The 18,531-nt window shown below is 67.2% G+C and overlaps 2 protein-coding genes across 2 annotated transcripts in view; both read left to right on the forward strand.

Moving 5' to 3' along the window:
- Positions 1–14,502, forward strand: part of KIAA0100 (KIAA0100 ortholog) — a 15,807-nt gene extending 1,305 nt beyond the window's left edge. The window contains exons 2-39 of the mRNA XM_019545333.1: positions 3–173; positions 252–301; positions 392–554; positions 631–749; positions 1,062–1,122; positions 1,509–1,719; positions 1,896–2,019; positions 2,326–2,450; positions 2,619–2,686; positions 2,820–2,968; positions 3,181–3,299; positions 3,608–3,771; positions 3,903–4,167; positions 4,395–4,600; positions 4,955–6,014; positions 6,133–6,324; positions 6,715–6,917; positions 6,999–7,117; positions 7,192–7,412; positions 7,579–7,769; positions 7,860–7,959; positions 8,040–8,242; positions 8,640–8,937; positions 9,065–9,222; positions 9,445–9,651; positions 9,878–9,977; positions 10,259–10,441; positions 10,681–10,802; positions 10,877–11,032; positions 11,107–11,228; positions 11,339–11,519; positions 11,629–11,715; positions 11,851–11,961; positions 12,113–12,248; positions 12,730–12,854; positions 13,128–13,229; positions 13,501–13,635; positions 13,942–14,502. Coding sequence (XP_019400878.1) covers positions 3–173; positions 252–301; positions 392–554; positions 631–749; positions 1,062–1,122; positions 1,509–1,719; positions 1,896–2,019; positions 2,326–2,450; positions 2,619–2,686; positions 2,820–2,968; positions 3,181–3,299; positions 3,608–3,771; positions 3,903–4,167; positions 4,395–4,600; positions 4,955–6,014; positions 6,133–6,324; positions 6,715–6,917; positions 6,999–7,117; positions 7,192–7,412; positions 7,579–7,769; positions 7,860–7,959; positions 8,040–8,242; positions 8,640–8,937; positions 9,065–9,222; positions 9,445–9,651; positions 9,878–9,977; positions 10,259–10,441; positions 10,681–10,802; positions 10,877–11,032; positions 11,107–11,228; positions 11,339–11,519; positions 11,629–11,715; positions 11,851–11,961; positions 12,113–12,248; positions 12,730–12,854; positions 13,128–13,229; positions 13,501–13,635; positions 13,942–14,124 — 6,690 coding nt within the window. The 3' untranslated portion in view covers positions 14,125–14,502. The remainder of the gene's footprint in view (positions 1–2; positions 174–251; positions 302–391; positions 555–630; positions 750–1,061; positions 1,123–1,508; positions 1,720–1,895; positions 2,020–2,325; positions 2,451–2,618; positions 2,687–2,819; positions 2,969–3,180; positions 3,300–3,607; positions 3,772–3,902; positions 4,168–4,394; positions 4,601–4,954; positions 6,015–6,132; positions 6,325–6,714; positions 6,918–6,998; positions 7,118–7,191; positions 7,413–7,578; positions 7,770–7,859; positions 7,960–8,039; positions 8,243–8,639; positions 8,938–9,064; positions 9,223–9,444; positions 9,652–9,877; positions 9,978–10,258; positions 10,442–10,680; positions 10,803–10,876; positions 11,033–11,106; positions 11,229–11,338; positions 11,520–11,628; positions 11,716–11,850; positions 11,962–12,112; positions 12,249–12,729; positions 12,855–13,127; positions 13,230–13,500; positions 13,636–13,941) is intronic.
- A 1,122-nt stretch (positions 14,503–15,624) lies between these two features.
- LOC109316965 (sperm-associated antigen 5) overlaps positions 15,625–18,531 on the forward strand; it is a 12,007-nt gene continuing 9,100 nt past the window's right edge. Inside the window, exons 1-10 of the mRNA XM_019545334.1 lie at positions 15,625–15,978; positions 16,463–16,546; positions 16,620–16,688; positions 16,878–16,947; positions 17,294–17,401; positions 17,623–17,663; positions 17,895–17,922; positions 18,061–18,150; positions 18,216–18,304; positions 18,401–18,523. Of these exons, the coding sequence (XP_019400879.1) occupies positions 15,625–15,978; positions 16,463–16,546; positions 16,620–16,688; positions 16,878–16,947; positions 17,294–17,401; positions 17,623–17,663; positions 17,895–17,922; positions 18,061–18,150; positions 18,216–18,304; positions 18,401–18,523 (1,056 nt within the window). The remainder of the gene's footprint in view (positions 15,979–16,462; positions 16,547–16,619; positions 16,689–16,877; positions 16,948–17,293; positions 17,402–17,622; positions 17,664–17,894; positions 17,923–18,060; positions 18,151–18,215; positions 18,305–18,400; positions 18,524–18,531) is intronic.

Consider the following 18,531-nt stretch of genomic DNA (forward strand, 5'->3'; position numbering starts at 1 on the left):
AGGCGTTGCGGGTGCCCGGGGCCGGCGCTGACCCACGCTGCGCCCGCAGGTGGTTGCTGTGCCGCCTGGCCGTGCGCTGGTGCCGGCGGCAGCTCCGCGCCGAGCTGCGGGTCGGCGGCTTCCTGCGGCTCCGCAACATCAGCCTCGAGTTCCCGCAGGAGCAGCGGGTCGTGGTGGGTACCGGGCCTTGCCCTCCCGAAAGCGGCGCGGCCGGCAGCAGAGCCCCGCTGACGCGCCTCTGTCCCCCACAGGAGATCGACAGCGTCTGGATCTCCAGCAAGCTGCTGAGCCACGAGCTGCCGTGCGTACCCCAGGGTCCCCCGCTGCCGGCCCGCGCGTGGGGGCACCTGGGGGGGCCCTGGTAACGGCCTGTCGCTGTCTTCCCATCCAGGCGCTACCTGGCGCTGTGCTTCGGGGAGGTGCGGATCCGCCTGGACCTGCAGAAGGCCCCCGGGCACCTGCCCCCGTTCCCTGCGGCTCCCAGGGATGGTGGCAGCGAGGAGGGCGAGCGGGAGCTGCCTGTGAAGCCCTCCCTGTTGCGGGTCCTGAGCCAGGTGAGGCCCAGAGGAGCAGGGGAGCTGGGGGGCGGGGGTTTCCCCCCAGCCATCCTCACTGCCTCCTGGTCCTCAGCTCGTCTCCGTGCACGTGGACTCTGTCAACATCATGGTGCTGCACGTGGCCACATCCGAGTCGCTCTGGCACATCCAGGTCACCAGGACCCGGCTCCTGCTGGACAGCGATGGCAGGAGGTAACGTGGCGGGCAGGAGCCAGGGGTCAGCTGCCCGCAACCAGGAGAGCCCTGTCCCCACCTCTCGTGACCCCTCCTTGCTGGGCTGCACACGTCCACCACTTGGCCCATCTGCCACTCCCCAGCTCACCCCCAAGGCCACGCAGTGGTGGTCCTGGAGCCCTCTCCCCGGGGACCTGAGCCGTTCTGGTACCCAGTGGGCCCTTCTGAGGGTGGGTCGGGTGCCCTCTGCCCAAGAACGCGCCGTGGCAGTAGCTTGGGTCTGGGGCAGCAGTGGAGGTGGGTGGGGCTCATCTCCCTTCTGCCCCCCAGCCTGGACTGCGAGGTGACCTTGACGCAGATGAACAGCAAGGTGCTGCGGAGCAGCCAGCTGGTGAGTGTCGGGGGCTGGTGCCCTGCGGCTGCCTGGGCCCCCTGGGGAGGAGGCTGGGGTTGCAGCTGGAGCTGCGGGAGGAACCGCACCATCGCTGCTGGCCCTGCTAAGCACAGCCTGGGCTGTGGCACCAGGAGACCTGGAGCCGGCTCCAGAGCGCGTGAGCTCCTCTAATGGGAGGTGCCAGCTGGACACGAAACCTGCAGCACAGGACAGGGCAAGGCTTGCTCCCCAGGAGAGGCGGCAGGATGCCTGCGCTGGGTGCTGAGACCAGGCTGTGCCCAGGCATCGCTGGGCACAGGAAGGGCACGCACGAAGCTCTGCCTTGAGCACGGCCTCCCCTGGGAGGTTGGCAGGCTCCTTGACTCCCCTCCTCCCCCCCGCAGGACGACACGTGCCTGGCGGAGCTGGTGCTGGCGCTCTCCCTCTCCGTGCAGGTCAGCGTGAGCAAGCGGCAGCTGACAGGCGTCAGCCTGGACGTGTGGACTCTGCAGGCCGAGCTGCACGAGGGGCTGTTCAGCAGCGAGCTGCTGCGCTGGGCGGCCCGCAGCGAGAGGCGGAGCCGTGTCAGGGACCCACCTGCTGACCCTGCCCCAGGTTTGGCCCTTGCACCTGGGGGGCTGTGGGGGTGGAGAACGGGCACCTGGGGCCCCCTGGGGTCTCTGCGGCCCTAGGGGTGTGGTGGGAGCTGGGATGAGGGTAGTAGGGCTGGATGCTTCCAGGGAGGAGTGGGGAGCTCTGGGCTCGATGGCTTATGACTGTGTCCCTCCCAGGCCCTGAAGCGGCTCCCACAGCGCTGTCTCCGCTGGGTGTGGGTGCCCTGCAGCTCATCCCCAACAAGGTGAAGGTGCAGCTGGAGAGCACCAGCGTGGTGCTGTCAATGAACAGTCAGAAGAGGTAACGGGGGGCAGAGAATGGGTCCAGTGCTTGCAGGGGTTGTTGTGCTACTTGTCCCTGGTGCCTGGTCCCTGCCCATCCTCCTTGGCTGTGAGCCTGTGGCAGGCAAGAATGCCCCAGGGGGCTCTGAGCAGAGCCAGGTGGGGGCTCTGGGGCCGAATGAGTGTGGTGTCGGGTGGGAGCAGCAGGCAGCTTATCCTTGGAGGTGAGGAGACTGCCAGCTGGTGCGCGCTGGGCTGGGGGGCAGGAGGCAGTGGTGCGGCGGGCCCTCCCCTCATGCCCTGCACCTGGGGCTGGCTGCTGCAGGCACCTCACGTGGACCCTGAAGCTGCTGCAGTTCCTGTACCAGCGCGACGAGGAGCAGCATCCGCTGCGCAGCTTCACGCCTGCCTCTGACCTGGACCAGATGAGTGTGGAGCTGCTGCTGGAAGGCGAGTGCCAGGAGGGCTCCAGGGCAGGGGCAGGGCTGGCTCAGCCCGGGGGGCTCTCGCGCAGGGACCGCCCCTTCTGGCCCAGACTGTCCAGTTTCACGTGGTGGGTGCGCAGTGGGTGGCTGCAGCCCTGGCCCAGCTAACCCGCCGCTGCCCCTCTTCCTGCAGATGGCCTGCTGCTGTCCCAGAGCCGTCAGCGCATCGTGTGCCTGAGCTCGCTGAAGTCCAGTGTCCAGGTGAGTGTGCCTCAGTGCCTGCTGTGCCTGGGCTCCCTGCCCCTTGGCACCCCTGTTTCTCCACTGCCTGGTTCTGGCTGCATGTGTGGAGCTGGGGGATGGATCCCACTCTCACCTCCCTCCCTGCTGCCAGGTCACGGCAATCGACGTGTCGGCTGCTGTGCTGCTCAACACCTGCATCGTCCACTACCGACACCAGGAGTTCTCACACTGGCTCGGCGTGCTGGCGCAGGAGAGCCGGGGTTGCTCCCCGCTGCCCACCCACCAGGGCCGCAAGGGCAGGTGAGTGCCGTCCCCCACCAGGGCAGCTTGGGGGTGTGGTGTGCACGTCTCTGGCCTGCTGCTGCTGGTTGTCCTGAGTCTGTACTGACTGCCCTGGGAGCCAGGCCAGCCATGTTCCTGACAGAGGGGCCTTCTCCAGGCTTGGTGCCCGGCAGGCTTAGCCCGGAGGGCTCTGTGCCGCTAACACTTGGTCTTTCCCCGCCATGTGGCAGGAGCTGCCCCCAGATCCTGGCTCCCATTGTCTTCTCTGCCTCCCTGTCCAACGTCAGCATCTCGGTGCAGCTGGGGGACACACCGCCTTTTGCCCTGGGCTTCAACTCCATCACAGCAGGTGCAAGCAGCTGTTCAGAGACCTGGCTGATATGGTTCAGCTACTCTCTCAGGGTTGGGAACAGGGGCTAGGGCTTTGCTAGTGGCAGGTGCATAATGAGGGGAGCCTAACTCAGCCCGGGGTCCTGCAGAGACGAGCCTTATGGGCCTGGCAGATAGGAGGGTGACAGGAGTAGGCACCTTCCAGCGCATTGGCTGTCCATGTGGGGGCATCCATACCCAGGGACTGCCCCAGGAGCGGAGGTGTCTGGGTGGCCTACATGGCATGTGCTGGCCCAGCCTGCACTCACCCTGGCTTTGCACCCACAGACTACCAGCACCTGCGCCCCCAGACCATGCACCAGCGGGCGCTGCTGACCGTTGACCACCTTTGCTGGCGTGTGGGCCCCGACTCGCACATCCAGAGGGCCCTGCACCCGCCCAGCGCCCATGTCTGGGGCGAGGCCCTAATCCTCGACTGTTTCAGCTTGCAGGTGAGTACAGCGGGGGGGCTGTGCTCCCCTCCACCCCTGGGCAGCATGCACAACTTGGCTAGCTGCCACATGTTCATTGGGCGGGCAGGCAGGACCTGCCCGTATATAATTGCTGGCCCTTGCCCCTGCAGGGCAGCTACAACCAGCCCCTGGGCACGTCCAGCACCCAGGCGGACACACTCTTCCTGGACTGCAGTCTCCGGGGCCTGCAGGTGGAGTCGTCGGACACCTGCACCGAGTGCCTTGCCAGGGTCCTGGCACTGCTGCGGCCAGGCCCTGCTACCCTGGAGTCCCCTACAGAGCTACCGCCTTCCCCAGGGGTGCCCTGGGGTCTGCTCTGGAAAGTGGATCTGAAGGTGGAGGACGTCAACCTGTTCACACTGGCCAGCCTAGTGGGTGAGTGATTGTGGTGCTCTGTGCGCCCGCCCCTGTCGGCTCCTGCCAGCTGCCCCCAGGAACTCTCCCTCCTCTGCGGGTCTGGTGTGCTGGGCCTGTGTCTGGGCTGCCCTTGCTGCCCCCTGCCTGCCCCCTTGCAGTCCCTCATGTGGCTTGGCAGGGGCTATCCTGGCTCCCTTGAGAAGTGAGTGCCCCCTGCCCTGGGGTGATGCCCCATCTCTGTGCAGGTGCTTTGGAGGTGAGGCTGGACACACTGACTGTGCAGGGTAGCGCTGAGAGCTGCACGGTTGGTGTCCAGGGTGTGGCGCTGGCCCTGGTCAAGAGCATCACAGAGAAGATGCAGCCATGCTGCAAGGCGCCGGCTGTGCCCAGCCCCGTTGTGAGCATCTCTGCGCTGTCTCTCACCTACCACAGCAGCACCCGCTCCCTGGAGGTAGGCAGGGCCCTGTCGGGGAGCAGGAGGCTTTGCAGCAGCTCAGGCCAAGGGAGGGCTCTGAGACTGACCTGACTGAGCCAGGGTGCACGTGGCTGGATGGATCAGGGCACTGGTCGCCTCTGTGCTGCCAGGCCCCGAGGTCGCACTCTCAGCTGAGGCCCTAGCTGTTTTGGTCACAGCCTGTGGCAGGGCTGCTACGGGGCTGTGCGTGGGAGGTGGTCCCTGGTACTGGTGCAGGGAGGCATCTGTGCGGAGCGGGACTGGGCACTGTGCCTGGCTCCACGCAGTGCCCTCGCTCTCCCGGGAGCCCTGGGGAGAGCAGTGAGCCAGTGCCGGCTTCCCTCTGCGCAGGTGCAGTGTGGTGAGGGCCTAACAGCGTTGTGGAGTCCACCTGACCACATGTACCTGTATCAGCACGTTCTGGCTGCTCAGCACTGCTGCAACGTGCTGCAGAGCACCCTAGGCCCCCGGGACATTGCCCCAGGCCCCCCAGAGAGCCTTGGTGCAGAGGGGGCCCCGCTGAGGCGGCTGCACTCCCTGGCAATGGAGCTGAGCTCGGCCAAGCTCACGGCCTTCGTCTCTGCCACCAACTACATCAGTCTGGTGGCGGAACAGGCCTCGGCCAGCTGGCACGGCGGCGGAGCCCTGCAGGTGTACTGCCCCGAGGTGGCAGCTGGCTTCGATGGCCACAGCATCTTCAGCTTCAAGGAGGTGGAGGTCCAGCTGCTGCCTGAGCTGGAGGAGCTGACACTGCAGCGCTGCGCTTGCCCGGCCCTGCGCACCCTACGCAACCGCGCCTGGGTCCTGTCCTGTGCCATGGTGGCCGTGGAGCTCCCCTACCAGTACGATGTCTCCCGCACTCTGGACGCAGCCATCGGCGTGCAGAAGTGGCTGAAGGGGTTGCATGGGCGTGGGGGTAGCCCCATGCAGCCAGCCCTGCCCCCCGATTTGTTGCTGAAGGTACAGCGCTTCTCCTGGGTCTTCCTGGATGCCGTGCTGGAGGTGAAGCTGCGGGACAACTATGAGCTGATGAAGGACGAGAGTAAGGAGAGCGCCAAGCGGTTGCAGCTGCTGGACGCCAAGGTGGCGGCGCTGCGCAAGCAGCACGGCGAGCTGCTGCCCGCCCGCAAGATCGAGGAGCTTTACGCCTCGCTGGAGCGCAAGAACATTGAGATCTACATTCAGCGCTCGCGGCGCCTCTATGCTAACACGCCCATGCGCCGGGCCTTGCTCACCTGGACCCTCGCTGGCCTCCAGCTGGCCGCCCTGGCTGACGAGTCCTTCCACGGCGCCCCCCGCGTCCTGGAACAGATGCGGGACCTGGATGGTGTCAGCCCGCTCCCTCCTGAGGGCCTGGAGCTCGTCACTCACTGGTGCCGCATGGTGAAGGGCAGCGTCAAGACCTTCTTTAGTGAGTGTCTGCTCCTCCTGGGGGGTCCCCAGTCCCTGCTAGGGTGCCCAGGGTTGCCGGCTGGGCCTCGTGGCTGCCTCTCCCTTGCTCCCTCGGAACACGCTGCCTCTTCCCGCAGTGCGCATCCGCGACTACCCCCGCTACCTGTTCGAGATCCGGGACTGGCGGCTGCAGGGCCGGCTGGCTGGGGCAGAGCAGCGTGGTCAGGCCTGCTCCCGCCTCCGCCAGCTGCTGGAGCTGGGGGCGCCCTGGGGCCAGGTCACTGTCGAGAGGAACATGCCGCCCCTCAAGTTCTACCACGACTTCCGCTGTAAGTGGGCTCTGAGGCGGGTGCCGTGGGGTTGGGTCTCTGCCACGGGGGTGGCTCTGTGTTCGTTCGCTGAAGGCTGCAAGTGGGGCAAAAAAACCTCAGTTGGACCCAGTCCGCTCTTCTTTCCAGCCTCCACTTTGCCCCCGTGTGACAAGAGACGGGGCAAGGCAGACCTAGCGTCTGACCCAGGACACGACAGTCCATGTGCTCTTAGTTCCATGTGTGGGCCGGGGGTGTGGGGGGGAGGGCTGTACCCTCGAGCCCCAGTCCTTCACCGCTTGCACTGAGCTGGGTGGAGAGGCAGGCCAGAGGCTGGGGCTTGGCGTCCCAGCCCGTGGAGAGGGAGGAGCTCCCAGGAAGCAGCTGTGCTGAGCCGGTGCCCACCCCCAGCCGAGATTGCCCTGTATACCATTGTGTGGGGACCCTGCTGGGACCCGGCCTGGACCCTCGTCGGGCAGTGCGTGGATCTGCTCACCAAGCCCTCGGAGGATCCCAGCGCCCCCCTGCCCTGGTGGGATAAAAGCCGCCTGCTGTTCCACGGGGACTGGCACATGGACATTGAGCAGGCCAACCTACACCAGCTAGCCACCGAGGTGAGTTTTCCTGGCAGCCTCCTGCCCTGGACCCCAGACTGAGCCCACGTGGCCACCCTTACCCCCAGTCTTGCCTCACAGGACCCCTACAACACCACAGAGAACATGCACTGGGAGTGGAGCGGTCTCTCTTTCCACTGGAGGCCTGGGCAGTTCGTCTTCAAGGGTGACCTGGATGTCAACGTGCGCACGGCTTCCAAGTGAGTGTGGCTGTGGGGCAGGGCAGCCTGGGGCAGAGCCGGGGCCAGGCCTGACCCCATCTCTCCCGGAGCAGGTATGACGACTGCTGCTTCCTGCACCTGCCCGACCTGTGCATGACCCTAGACCTGCAGTGGCTCTGCCACGGCAACCCCCACGACCACCACGGCGTGGTGCTGCGGTGCCCACAGTTCCTGCCCGAGGTGCCGGTGGGGCAGCTGCACGACTCGTACCGTGCCTTCCGCTCCACCAACCTCAACCTCTCCATCCACATGGACCTCACCCGGCCCAGCAGGGGTGAGTGGGGAGGTTTGGGGGAGGAGGGATGGAGATCCCCTGCGCTCCTCCTGCTGCCGAAGCACCCCGTGTTGCCTGTGGGCCGTGGATCCCAGGTGCCGGGAGGGCTGAGGTGCTACAGGCAGAGGTGGGGGAGCGATGCCAAGTGCTGTGTGTGTCCTCCCAGAGCTCTCCCAGCCCCAGATCCTGCTCTACAGCAGCACCCTGCGCTGGATGCAGAACTTCTGGGCCACCTGGACCAGTGTGACGCGCCCCATCTGCCGCGGGACGCTCTTCAACAACCTCAAGCCCAGCAAGAAGAAGCTGGGGCAGCACTACAAGGAGCTCTCCTTCCGTGCCCTCTTCCCCCAGCTCCAGGTGAGGCTGCGCCCAGCTGGGGATGAGCCGCGGGGGGCAGGTGAGGCGCTCTTGTCCGCGGCTGTCTGAGTGCCTGTCTCCGCTCCGCAGGTGCATTACTGGGCCTCGTTTGCACAGCAGCGAGGGATCCAGGTGGAGTGCCGCAAGGGGCACATCTTCACTCGTGGTACTCAGCGGCTCATCCCCCAAGGTGAGGCAGGGGCCGGGGGCTGGCTGGGGGCAGGGTGGGCCGGGCCTCCAGCTCCCTGCTAACTGCTGCTCTCGCTCCAGCGGGCACCGTGATGCGGCGCCTGATCTCGGAGTGGAGTGTCACGCAGATGGTGAGCGACCTGAACGCTGTCACCGTGTACCTCATGGCCTCGACCTGCGACGAGAGCGCCGACCACCGCCTCAACTCCCTGGTGAAGAAGACCCACCTGCTGAGCCTGTCATGCCTCATCTACCAGCGGCACAGTGCCCGCGCTGCCGAGGAGGTACCGCCCCAGCCCCCGTGCCCGCTTCGCTAGTATCACGTAGGGCAGGGGGATCCCGGGGGTGTGAACTACCCCATGACTCCAGCATGGGGAGCGGGGGCTGTTCCCCCAGGGACCCTCCAAGCACTTGGGGCAGGAGGAACTGAGCAGGGCTGAACAGCTGCCCAGTCAGCAGCCAGTGCTGATCTGTGCAGGACTTGTGGGCCCTCCATCAGGGTTCAGAAAAAGGCAGTGACCACCCTGCCAGCCAGGCCTGGAGCCCTGGTCCCCCGCCATGCTGCCTCCCCAGGACCTGCAGGGCCTCCGAGCCTGTTGCTGGAGTTGTGTAGTCAGGTTGTGGGAGGACAGGAGGGGTGGGGGGGTGTTTGGCTTTGCTCCAACCCGCTGGATCCCACAGGAGCTGCCCGTCCGGGATGGGGACGATGTCTTCCATACACACCAGCTGCAGCTGGTGGACCTGCGCGCATCCTGGACCACCACGAACCGCGACATCGCCTTCGGCCTCTACGATGGCTACAAGAAAGCAGCCGTGCTCAAGCGGAACCTCTCCACTGAGGCACTGAAGGGGTTAAAGATCGACACCCAGCTCCCTGCTAAAAAGCTGAAGCGGGGCCTCCCCACCCCCCAGCCGCCCCCCCAGCCACGGGCGAGTGCTCCCAGCAACGGGGGCCGTGTTGAGAGGGGCTCCTCGGGGGGTGAGTGCACCCACCCTGGGCCCAGGAGCTGCTGAGCCTTGCTCTGCCAGGCAGGAGCCGCCTCCTCCCTGCCTCTGCCGGTGGAGCCCCTGCCCTGCCAGGCAGGCTAACCCCACTCTTGCCCCAGGAGCCTACATGCTGCAAAAGCTCATCGAGGAGACGGACAAGTTTGTGGTCTTCACAGAGGAGGACCCGGGGGCCACGGAGCAGCTGTGCGGCATTGCCGCCTGCCAGACCGATGACATCTTCAACCGCAACAGCCTCATCGAGCTGGTTAACTGCCAGGTACCTGGACCCCTGCCCTGCTCCCTGCCCCGTCCTCTTCCTCCCCTGGGCGCCACGGAAAGACCTGGGCGCTGTTCCCGCAGCCAGTGCTCCTGCCCTGCTGTCTCCCCTGCCCCCATAGGGAGGATGAGACTAAGGGCTGTGCATTCTTCCCCTGCTGCCTATGGGGCCTGGGGGCGGGTGTCCCTGCTGGGCCGGCACTGAGGGCCGCTCCTGTCGCAGATGGTGCTGCGTGGGGCGGAGACGGAGGGCTGCGTGATCGTGTCGGCAGCCAAAGCCCAGCTGCTGCAGTGCCAGCACCACCCCGCCTGGTATGGGGACACGCTGAAGCAGAAGACCTCATGGACCTGCCTGCTGGATGGCATGCAGTACTTTGCCACCACCGAGAGCAGCCCAGTGGAGCAGGAGGATGGGCAGCTGTGGCTGGAGGTGGGTGGCTGCCCTGTCCTTGTGTGAGCCCGAGCAAGCCCCAGCATTCCCCTGTACAAGGAAAGCAAGACCTGGAGCCCAGACGAGCCCCCGGCTGGGACAGCGTTGAGAGTCCTACCCCCGGCCGCTGGGGAAGAGCTTGTCCCCTTGCGGGGCTGGTGCCCAGGTGAGTGGGGTGGCAGGGCTGGGTTGGGCAGAGCATCACCAGTGCCTCTTCTGCCCCCAGGTGAAGAACATTGAGGAGCATCGGCAGCGCAGCCTGGACTCGGTGCAGGAGCTCATGGAGAGTGGGCAAGCCGTGGGCGGCATGGTCAGCACCACCACAGGTCAGTGCCCAGCATGGCTGGGCTGGACCCCAGGCTCCCTCCTCAGGGTGCCGAGGGCTCCTCCTTGCTGGTCCGTACAGCCGGGTGAGAGCTCTGGGGCCCTGCATGGGCTAGGGGCAGGGGTTGGGCTTGCATTTGTCATCCTGTCCTGCCTGGGGTCTGCCCCCTCACTCTGCATGCTGGGCGGTGTATTCAGCACGCAGGGGACGGGCAGCTCCATGCCCTTCCCCAGCCGGCCCAAGGTGCGGCACCCTGACGGCTGCCCCTGTGCCTGGTCCCAGACTGGAACCAGCCCTCGGAAGCCCAGCAGACCCAGCAGGTGCAGAGGATCATCTCCCGGTGCAGCTGCCGCATGTACTACATCAGTTACAGCCATGACATCGACCCCGAGCTGGCCACCCAGATCAAGCCGCCCGAGATCCCAGCCCACCTGGAGAAGGAGGACCTGCTGAAGAAGCAGGAGGGTGCGGTTACAGGGTCCCCACTGGACAGCCCTGCGTCAGTCCATCCTGTCGCAGAAGCTGCCTGGGGCATAGCGGAGCTGTCTGAGTGGGACCTGCCAACCCTTCCTGATTTGGTTCTGGTTTTTGCCTGGTGTGGGCCCCCCAGCCCCTGATGTGATGCGCCCTCCCAGCTCTGGCTGTGGCCAGGTTCGCTGTGCTCCCAGCTGGCCCCAAAGCCCATCCCTCCGGTCTCCTTCCAGGTGCTGTGGACACATTCACACTGATCCACCACGACCTGGAGATCTCCACCAACCCGGCGCAGTACGCCATGATCCTCGACATTGTCAACAACCTGCTGCTGCACGTGGAGCCCAAGCGCAAGGTACCTGCAGGACCTAGGCTGGGGTGGAGGTGCAGGGCCCCCCTCACCCTCTGACATCTCTCCCTGTGCTGTAGGAGCACAGCGAGAAGAAACAGCGGGTGCGGTTCCAGTTGGAGATCTCCAGCAACCCCGAGGAACAGCGCAGCAGCATCCTGCACCTGCAGGAGGCCGTGAGGCAGCACGTGGCCCAGATCCGCCAGCTGGAGAAGCAGATGTATTCCATCATGAAGGTGCGGCCCCGCCTGGGCTGGGGGGCGGGGGTCCTGTGCCAGGACAGGCGGGCCTGACCTTGTCGCCCATCCAGTCTCTGCAGGATGACGGCAAGAATGAGAGCCTGCTTGACCTGAACCAGAAGCTGCAGCAGCAGCTGAGCCAAGAGAAGGCCACCCTGCAGCTGGAGAGCGAGGAGCTCAACATCCTCATCAGGTATCGGAGCCCAGTGGCAGTCTTCCTCGCGCTGCCCGCAGCCGTGCCTCCAGCCCCGGCACTGCTCCCAGGAGCCGCAGTTTCATGGCATCCCCTTGCCCGCTTGGCAGGTGCTTCAAGGACTTCCAGCTGCAGCGGGCCAACAAGATGGAGCTGCGCAAGCAACTCGAGGATGTGAGCGTGGCGCGGCGCACTGAGTTTTACTTCGCCCAGGCTCGCTGGCGCCTCACCGAGGAGGACGGGCAGCTGGGCATCGCCGAGTTGGAGCTGCAGCGCTTCCTCTACAGCAAGGTATCTCCAGCCTGGGGGCTCAAGCTGCCCCTCCGGCCTGGCGGCTGGGCTCCAACATGGGCTGCGGGTGGGGGCAATCGGGGCAGAGGCACTCATGGCTGTTCTGCAGGTGAACAAATCAGATGACACTGCGGAGCATCTCCTGGAGCTGGGCTGGGTCACCATGAACAATCTCCTGCCCAATGCTGTGTACAAGGCAAGCACCTGCCTGGGAGTGAGGCCTGGGACCCCCTCCCGGCCAGGGTGGGTGGGTGAGCGTCCCCAGGATGTGGGGGTGCGTGCTGAGCTGCCCCTGTCCTCACCTGCCTGCGCTCCCCCCTGCGCCCGGCAGGTGGTGCTGCGGCCTCAGAGTTCCTGCCAGTCTGGCCGGCAGCTGGCGCTGCGCATCTTCAGCAAGGTGCGGCCCCCGGTCGGGGGCATCTCCATCAAGGAGCATTTTGAGGTGAGCGGGTCCTCCTGCGCTGGTGCTTGGCAAGTGCAGCAGGAGTCACTGGAGCAGACGGGGCTGAAGCCTCCCAGGAGCAAGGGAGGGTAGGGGTTACATGTGGCCTGGGGTCCCGGTGCTGGATGCTGACTTGCTGCTCCTCCCGCAGGTGAACGTGGTGCCTCTGACCATCCAGCTCACCCACCAGTTCTTCCACAGGATGATGGGCTTCTTCTTCCCTGGCCGCACTGTGGAGGAGGAGGAGGTGGGCGACGAGGAGGACAAGTCCAAGCTGGTGACGACAGGTGAGAGCTGGCAGGGTGCAGGGCTGGGCGCAGTCCTGCATGCCCAGCTCCATGCAGCACAGGCGCTCTTGCCTAGCAGAGCATGACTGGACCCCACCTGTGTGCGGGGACATTGGGTCTGGCGGGGACTCACGGAGTCTGGCATTGCCCTGGTGCTTTGGCCGTGGTCTGGGGGGGGACAGGGTGTGGAGCTGCTTGCAGGTGACCCATGCCAGAGTGGGCTGAATGACATGCATGTTCACAGCCGAACACAGGGTCACACAGCCAAGAACAGGGGAAGGCTCAGGGTGAGCGCCATGTGGGCTGTGAGCCAGGGCTGGGCGAGGCGAGGGGGGAGCCGGAGACCTGTGTGCACAGGTGAGGCCATGGCCAGAGCAGCGTGGCTCAAGGGGGTTGGCAAGCAGGCTGGTAGCCCGGGGGCGGTTGGCTGGTCCATGCAGGAGCCCCCCACCCTGCACTGATGCCCACCCACCTCCTGCAGGGATGCCTGTGGTGAAGCCGCGGCAGCTGATGGTGGCTGAGGACTCGCTGGGCCCAGGGAAGGGGGTCGCTCAGGGACTGAACCGGACGTCAGGGGTCAGGAGGTCGTTCCGCAAAGCACCCGAGGTACGTACCTCCTGCTGCTGTGTGGGGGCCCTCCTCAGGCTGGTGTCCTGCTCGGGGGCAGGCCTGCAACCTCCCCAGCCCCAGCTGCAGCATGAGGACCCCTCCCCACTAGCAGGCCAAGCCTGGTCTGTATGGTGAGGGCTTGGGCAGCGCAGCCACGTGGCAGAGGGGACCACGGGCTCGGTAAAGCGGCAGCTTGGTGCCGGCCTCGTACCCCACTCCCTGGCTCCAGACCCCGTCCCTCCATGCGGTTCTGCCTGGCTCTGTCCGCAGCACCCCGTGGATGACATTGACAAGATGAAGGAGCGCGCCGCCATGAACAACTCCTTCATCTACATCAAGATCCCGCAGGTGCCGCTCTGCGTCAGCTATAAGGTCTGTGCCCCTCGTGGCAGGCATCTGGTGGGCCCTGGCTGAGGGGAGGGGACACAGCCCGGGCCAGGCCTTGCGGAGGAGTCGCACACCAGCACTTGTGGGGCAGCTGCTGCCCGTCTCCACTTGCATCAGCTGTTCCCCCCTCTCTTGTGGCCTCTGCTCCTGGGGGTGTGCAGGCCCCATTTGCTGAGCCCCGTCCCTGCGGCGTGAGGATGGTGGAGCCAGGCTTGGCCACAGGCTGCATGACAAGTCAAGTCTTCCCCTTGTACAGGGTGAGAAGAATAGTGTAGACTGGGGGGAACTGAACCTGGTGCTGCCATGCCTGGAGTACCACAACAACACTTGGACCTGGCTGGACTTCGCCATGGCGGTGAAGCGGGACAGCCGCAAGGCCCTGGTGGCACAGGTACGGGGCCCTGGCGTGGGGGACTGTCCTCGGCCCTGCCCAGTGCCTCTGGCTGGCAGCTCTGCTGCTTCCGCTCCCCCAGCCAGGCTGAGGGAAGTGCCCGGGGCTTGTGTGTGGGCGTGGGGACAGGTTGGGGAAACCCCTGTCCCTGTGGCTTCCTGGTGCTACAGGAAGCACTGGGGCCTGGCCTGGTGCTGCCAGGCTCGCTGGGACTGCTGCCAGGGCCTGGCCGGGGACTGGCTCCCCAGGGGTGCTAGGATGTGCCCGGTACACGCCCTGCCCGAGCCCATGCCCCTACCTGTGCAGGTGATCAAGGAGAAGCTGCGCCTGAAGCCGGCGGCGGGGTCTGAGGCCCGGGGCAAGGCGGAGAGCAAGTCGGACGGGCCCGTGCCGCAGCAGGAGGAGGACGAGAAGGCGCGGCTGCTCATCGGCCTCAGCGTGGGTGACAAGAACCCGGGCAAGAAGTCCATTTTCAGCAGGCGCAAGTGAGGGTGGTGCCCAGCTGGTCGGGAAGGGGCAGGAACAGCTCTGGCCGCCTTGGGGAGAGGGGAGCGCAGCCCCTCCTCGCAGCTGGCCCGGCCCACGCCGCAGGGACTGTCGTCGCAGGGGTGCAGTTGGGCCGCGGCAGGCTGTCGGCTGCCTGCCGGGGTGGGGATGCCAGGCCCAGGCGTCCGCTCTTCGCACGGAGCCTTGTTTTTTTATTACGGGTGTATCCCACGCGGCTCTCGCCGGGCGTGGCGGTGGCGGTGTCGGTGTCTCGGCTGGAGTGACCGTCCATGCTGCAAGAGTGTGTCCGCTCCGGCCTGGTGACTGTTGGGCAAGTGGGGACTGGGGGAGAGCATTTAATAAACAAGTTTTTAATTTGGATCTGTCTGCATCCTGGCATGATGGGCTCTTCTCTCTGGCTGCAGGGAGTCATGCCTGTGATCCCGCTACCTCTGTGCCCGCTTCCCCAGCCTCGAGCGTGTGGCTGAGCTCCTGGGGTGGTTTTCCTGCTTGCTGTGTGCTGCAGCGAGCCTGGAGCTGGGCCCTGCCCTAGCCTGCTGGGGTTTGGTGCCAGGCTTACCCCCTCCAGGCCCTGCTTGCCTGGGCTTCCTCTTCTGCCTGGCCCCGGGGGGAGCTGGCACCTCCTGGGCTCCTTCCCTGGGGGTTTCTAAGAGGAGGCTGGATGAACACCTTGCGGGGGTCGTTTGACCCCAGTAGTCTCCTGCCGTGGCAGGGGTTGGACTCGATGATCGCTCAGTCCCTTCCGACCTGATCTATGAAACTAGGAATCAGGCCGGCTCTGGGGGGGAGCTGCACACCCCTGCAGGTGGGACTCCCCAGCCCCCAGCTTCACCGCTCTGGGATTCCTCCTGCTGCGGCCGCTCAGCATCCCTGGTGCATGCTGCTGCGGGGGCCCGGGGAGCTGCCAGGCGGCGGCAAGTCTGGGTGGGGGTGCAGTGAGTGTAGGCCCCGCTCCTGGGCTGAGCCTGTCCAGTTTATCCTGGTGAGGAGCAGAGATGCTGCCACTGCATCAACCCGGGTGGGGGTGGTGGTAGGGACCGTCCAGCTGTGAGGCACCCGGGCACAGCTGGGGGGGAGGCTGGCGGATCCCCTCTGTGCCCAGCACAGTTGGGGGGGGCAGGGGGCAGCTGTGCGTGGGGCTGGGGCCTGGCCATGGGCGGTGCTCATTATGCAAAGGGGCGGGGCGGGCCTGCATGGTAACGAGCAGTCCTCGGCCGCGGGGATTAGGGCATTTATGTAACGGTCCAGGGATTAGAGGGGCTGCCCAGCGAGGATCCTCCAGCCATGCGTTGTACGGGGTGGGCAGCAGGCTAGGGTGGAGGGGCATGGGAGCCGCCAGCAGCCAGCCCCAGGCGGCCGCCCCCCGCGCCGCGCCAGCATCGTTCACGGTCTGTCCGGGGGCAGGGGCTTGCGGGGGTGCAGCGTGGGGGCTGGGGACAGGAGTGGTCAAGTGGCTGTGGGGGGGCTGGGATCTCGGGGGGAATGGGGAGTGCCGTACCGGGCTGGGTCCGAGCTGGCCCACCCCAGAGCAGGTCGCAGCAGGTGACCCCTGCTCCGCCGGCTCTGCAGGGCGGCGGTGTGGCGGCCGAGCCCGCCTGGCCCCGCAGCTGGAAGCGCGCCCTGTGCCGTGTGGGGAGCGCCGTGTCAGGGCTGGAGCGGGTCCTGGTGGCCAGGCGGCACGCGGGGGCTGAGTCGCCGCGGGGGCCGGTCCCCACGGCCGAGCAGCTGCCCCGGCTGGTGCAGAAGGTGGTGTCGGAGTGGCCGCTGCCGCAGTGCGTGGCCCTCTTCCTCCCCGAGTTCCCCGTGCGGCCCCCCATCCGCCAGCAGCAGCTCAAGGTGCGGGGCCCGCTGGGCTGGGGGCGGTGGCGTGGCCCCCGGGGCAGAGTCCAGCCAGGCTCACGGGAGCCTCAGCCCTGGCTGTCCTGGCCCTCTCCCCCGCCAGCCCCTGGGGAGCAGGAGCCCGAGCCTCCTCGGCCCCTTCCCCGGCTCCGGTAGCGGCGGTTCTGGCCCCAGGCTCTCCGTCCGGGCCGGGGCCGGGGCCTGGGCTTGGGAGTGCCATAAAAACGTAAGGGGTCAGGTGCTTGCCTGTCTCCGGCGTGGCGCGGCAGCGGTGGGATGTGGACCGGGGGCTTTCCCCTCTTCCTCTCCCTTGCGGCCTGCAGCATTTGAGGTCCAGGGAGCTCCGACACAGAGGCTGTGCCCCGCGCCCAGTGCCTGCCAAAGCCCTTTCCCTCCAAGCACACATCCAGCCCCTTTTCTGAACCCGGCTCAATGGCTTCCGAGCTGTCCTGGCGCCAACCTCCGCCCTCTCCTCCGGCAGGTCCTGGGCTTTGTGGCCAAGGGCTCCTTCGGCACGGTGCTGAAGGTGCTGGACTGCAGGCGGGAGGCGGTGGTTGCGGTGAAGGTGAGTGCCCGTCGCGCACCGCTGGGCCGGGGCCGGGCCGGCCGCTCCCGCTTACCCGCCGTGCCTCTCGCAGGTGGTGCCCAAGGTGGAGGTGCTGCGGCGGGACACCCTGAAGCAGTGCAAGGAGGAAGTCAGCATCCAGGTACCTGCCAGGGCTGGGGGATGTGGGGGCAGCCGGCTCCTCTCCCTGGCTCCCAGGCAGGGACAGCTGCAGGCACTGGTGCCCCCACATCAGAGGTGGGGGGGGCAGGGGCTGAGCCCCCCCGCGGGCCCTGCTTATTCCTGCCCACCCTGGCTCGGGTGCTCATGGGTCCTGTCCCTCGCTTGCCAGCGGCGGGTGCAGCATCCCTTTGTTCACTGCCTCGGGGACAGCTGGCAGGGACAGCGGCACCTCTTCATCAGTGAGTGACCATCTGTGGCTGGCCGGCGGGAGCTGGTCCCCTGCACGAGCTCCCTCTGTGCACGTCTGCCACGTGCTTGCCCCGCGCTAAGCCGGCAGCTGCAATCCCTGGATTAGCTGCGCTGCTTGCTGCCCCGCAGAGCAGAGGGGCAGGGGGCGGGGGAGAGCGGTGCGCAGTGTGGGGGTGACAGGGAGCCGCGTGGGACCAGGTCTGTTCCGCCTCCGGGGGGGTGGGGTGGGGCTCTTGGGGGCAGCTGGCTCCACGGTGGGGCAAAGTCTCCAGCGCCGAGGCAGGGTGCGGGGCAGGGCGGCTGGGCTGCAGCGCGTGTTTGCCTTGCCCTGCGCAGTGTGCACGTACTGCAGCACCGGGGACCTGCACGCGCTCTGGGCCGCCTCGGGGCACCTGGAGGAAGCCACCGTGCGCCTGTTTGCGGCCGAGCTGATCCTGGTGCTGGGTGAGCGGCCGGCGCCGGGCTGCCCTGGCGCTGCTCCCGGGAGCCCCAGCACTGATGGGGGTTGCTGGGCTGTGCTTCCTGCTGCCCCCTTGGAGGGGCCGGCCGGACCCCAGGAGCTCCGCTGTCCCCTCCAGGTCGCCGGTGGGGGCTGGGCTGCTCTGGGATGGGCTGGGGAAGCCGTGGGGAGGGGACCAGGCTGCTGACGCTACGCCTCCCCCCAGGGTACCTCCACGACCTGGGCATCGTGCACCGTGACGTGAAGGTATGTTGTGGCCCTGTCCGGCCTTGCCACGGGCCGGTGCCCTGCGATGCGGGTGCTAGCTGCCAGGCTCGGGTGCCTTGGCCCCACTGGCTCCCTCCTCCCTGCTGGCAGGGGCACGAGGGGCCTCGGGGCACCGGGGCCTGGGACCCTGCCACCACTTGCACTGGTGCCGGCTGCTCCTTCTGTGTCCTGGGCTTGGCAGCGACATAACCCGCCGTCTCCTCCTTGCAGATGGAAAACATCCTCCTGGACACGCGAGGTGAGGCCCAGCGGCGCGCCGGGCCGGGGCTGGTCCCCTCCTCCCAGGGAGCGTGTATGTGGGTTGGGGCATCGGGCGGGGAGGGGAGACCACCCCAGGATGGGGGCAGGCCGGTGATGCCCCCGCGCCTCCCTGCAGGGCACCTGAAGCTGACGGACTTCGGCCTTTCCCGGCACCTGCCGCGGGGGGAGCGGGCCTACACCATCTGCGGCACGCTGCAGTACATGGGTGAGCGGTGGGGCGGGGGGCCAGGGGCCCGGGCTCCCCCTGACACGGCCTCGTCTCCCCGACAGCCCCCGAAGTGCTGAGCGGAGGTCCCTACACCCACGCTGCTGACTGGTGGTCCCTGGGCGTCGTGCTCTTCGCCTTGGCCACGGGACAGGTGAAGGCCAGGATGCTCCGGGCCCGGCTGCGGCCGAGCCCGCGGGGCTCAGCGGGGAGAGGGCCAGGCGCTGACCCCCCCTCTCCGTGCCCCCAGTTCCCCGCGGCGCCCGAGCGCGACCACGTGGCCATGCTGGCGAGCGTGACCCGGTGCAGCTACGCGGTGCCGCCGGGCCTGAGCGGGGCGCTGTCCCTCCTGCTGCGCGAGGTGAGGCCCGCGGCCCCTGC

Source organism: Crocodylus porosus, unplaced genomic scaffold (genome assembly GCF_001723895.1).
Source record: "Crocodylus porosus isolate Cpor-Errol unplaced genomic scaffold, CroPor_comp1, whole genome shotgun sequence".
Classification (NCBI taxonomy): Eukaryota; Metazoa; Chordata; order Crocodylia; family Crocodylidae; genus Crocodylus; species Crocodylus porosus.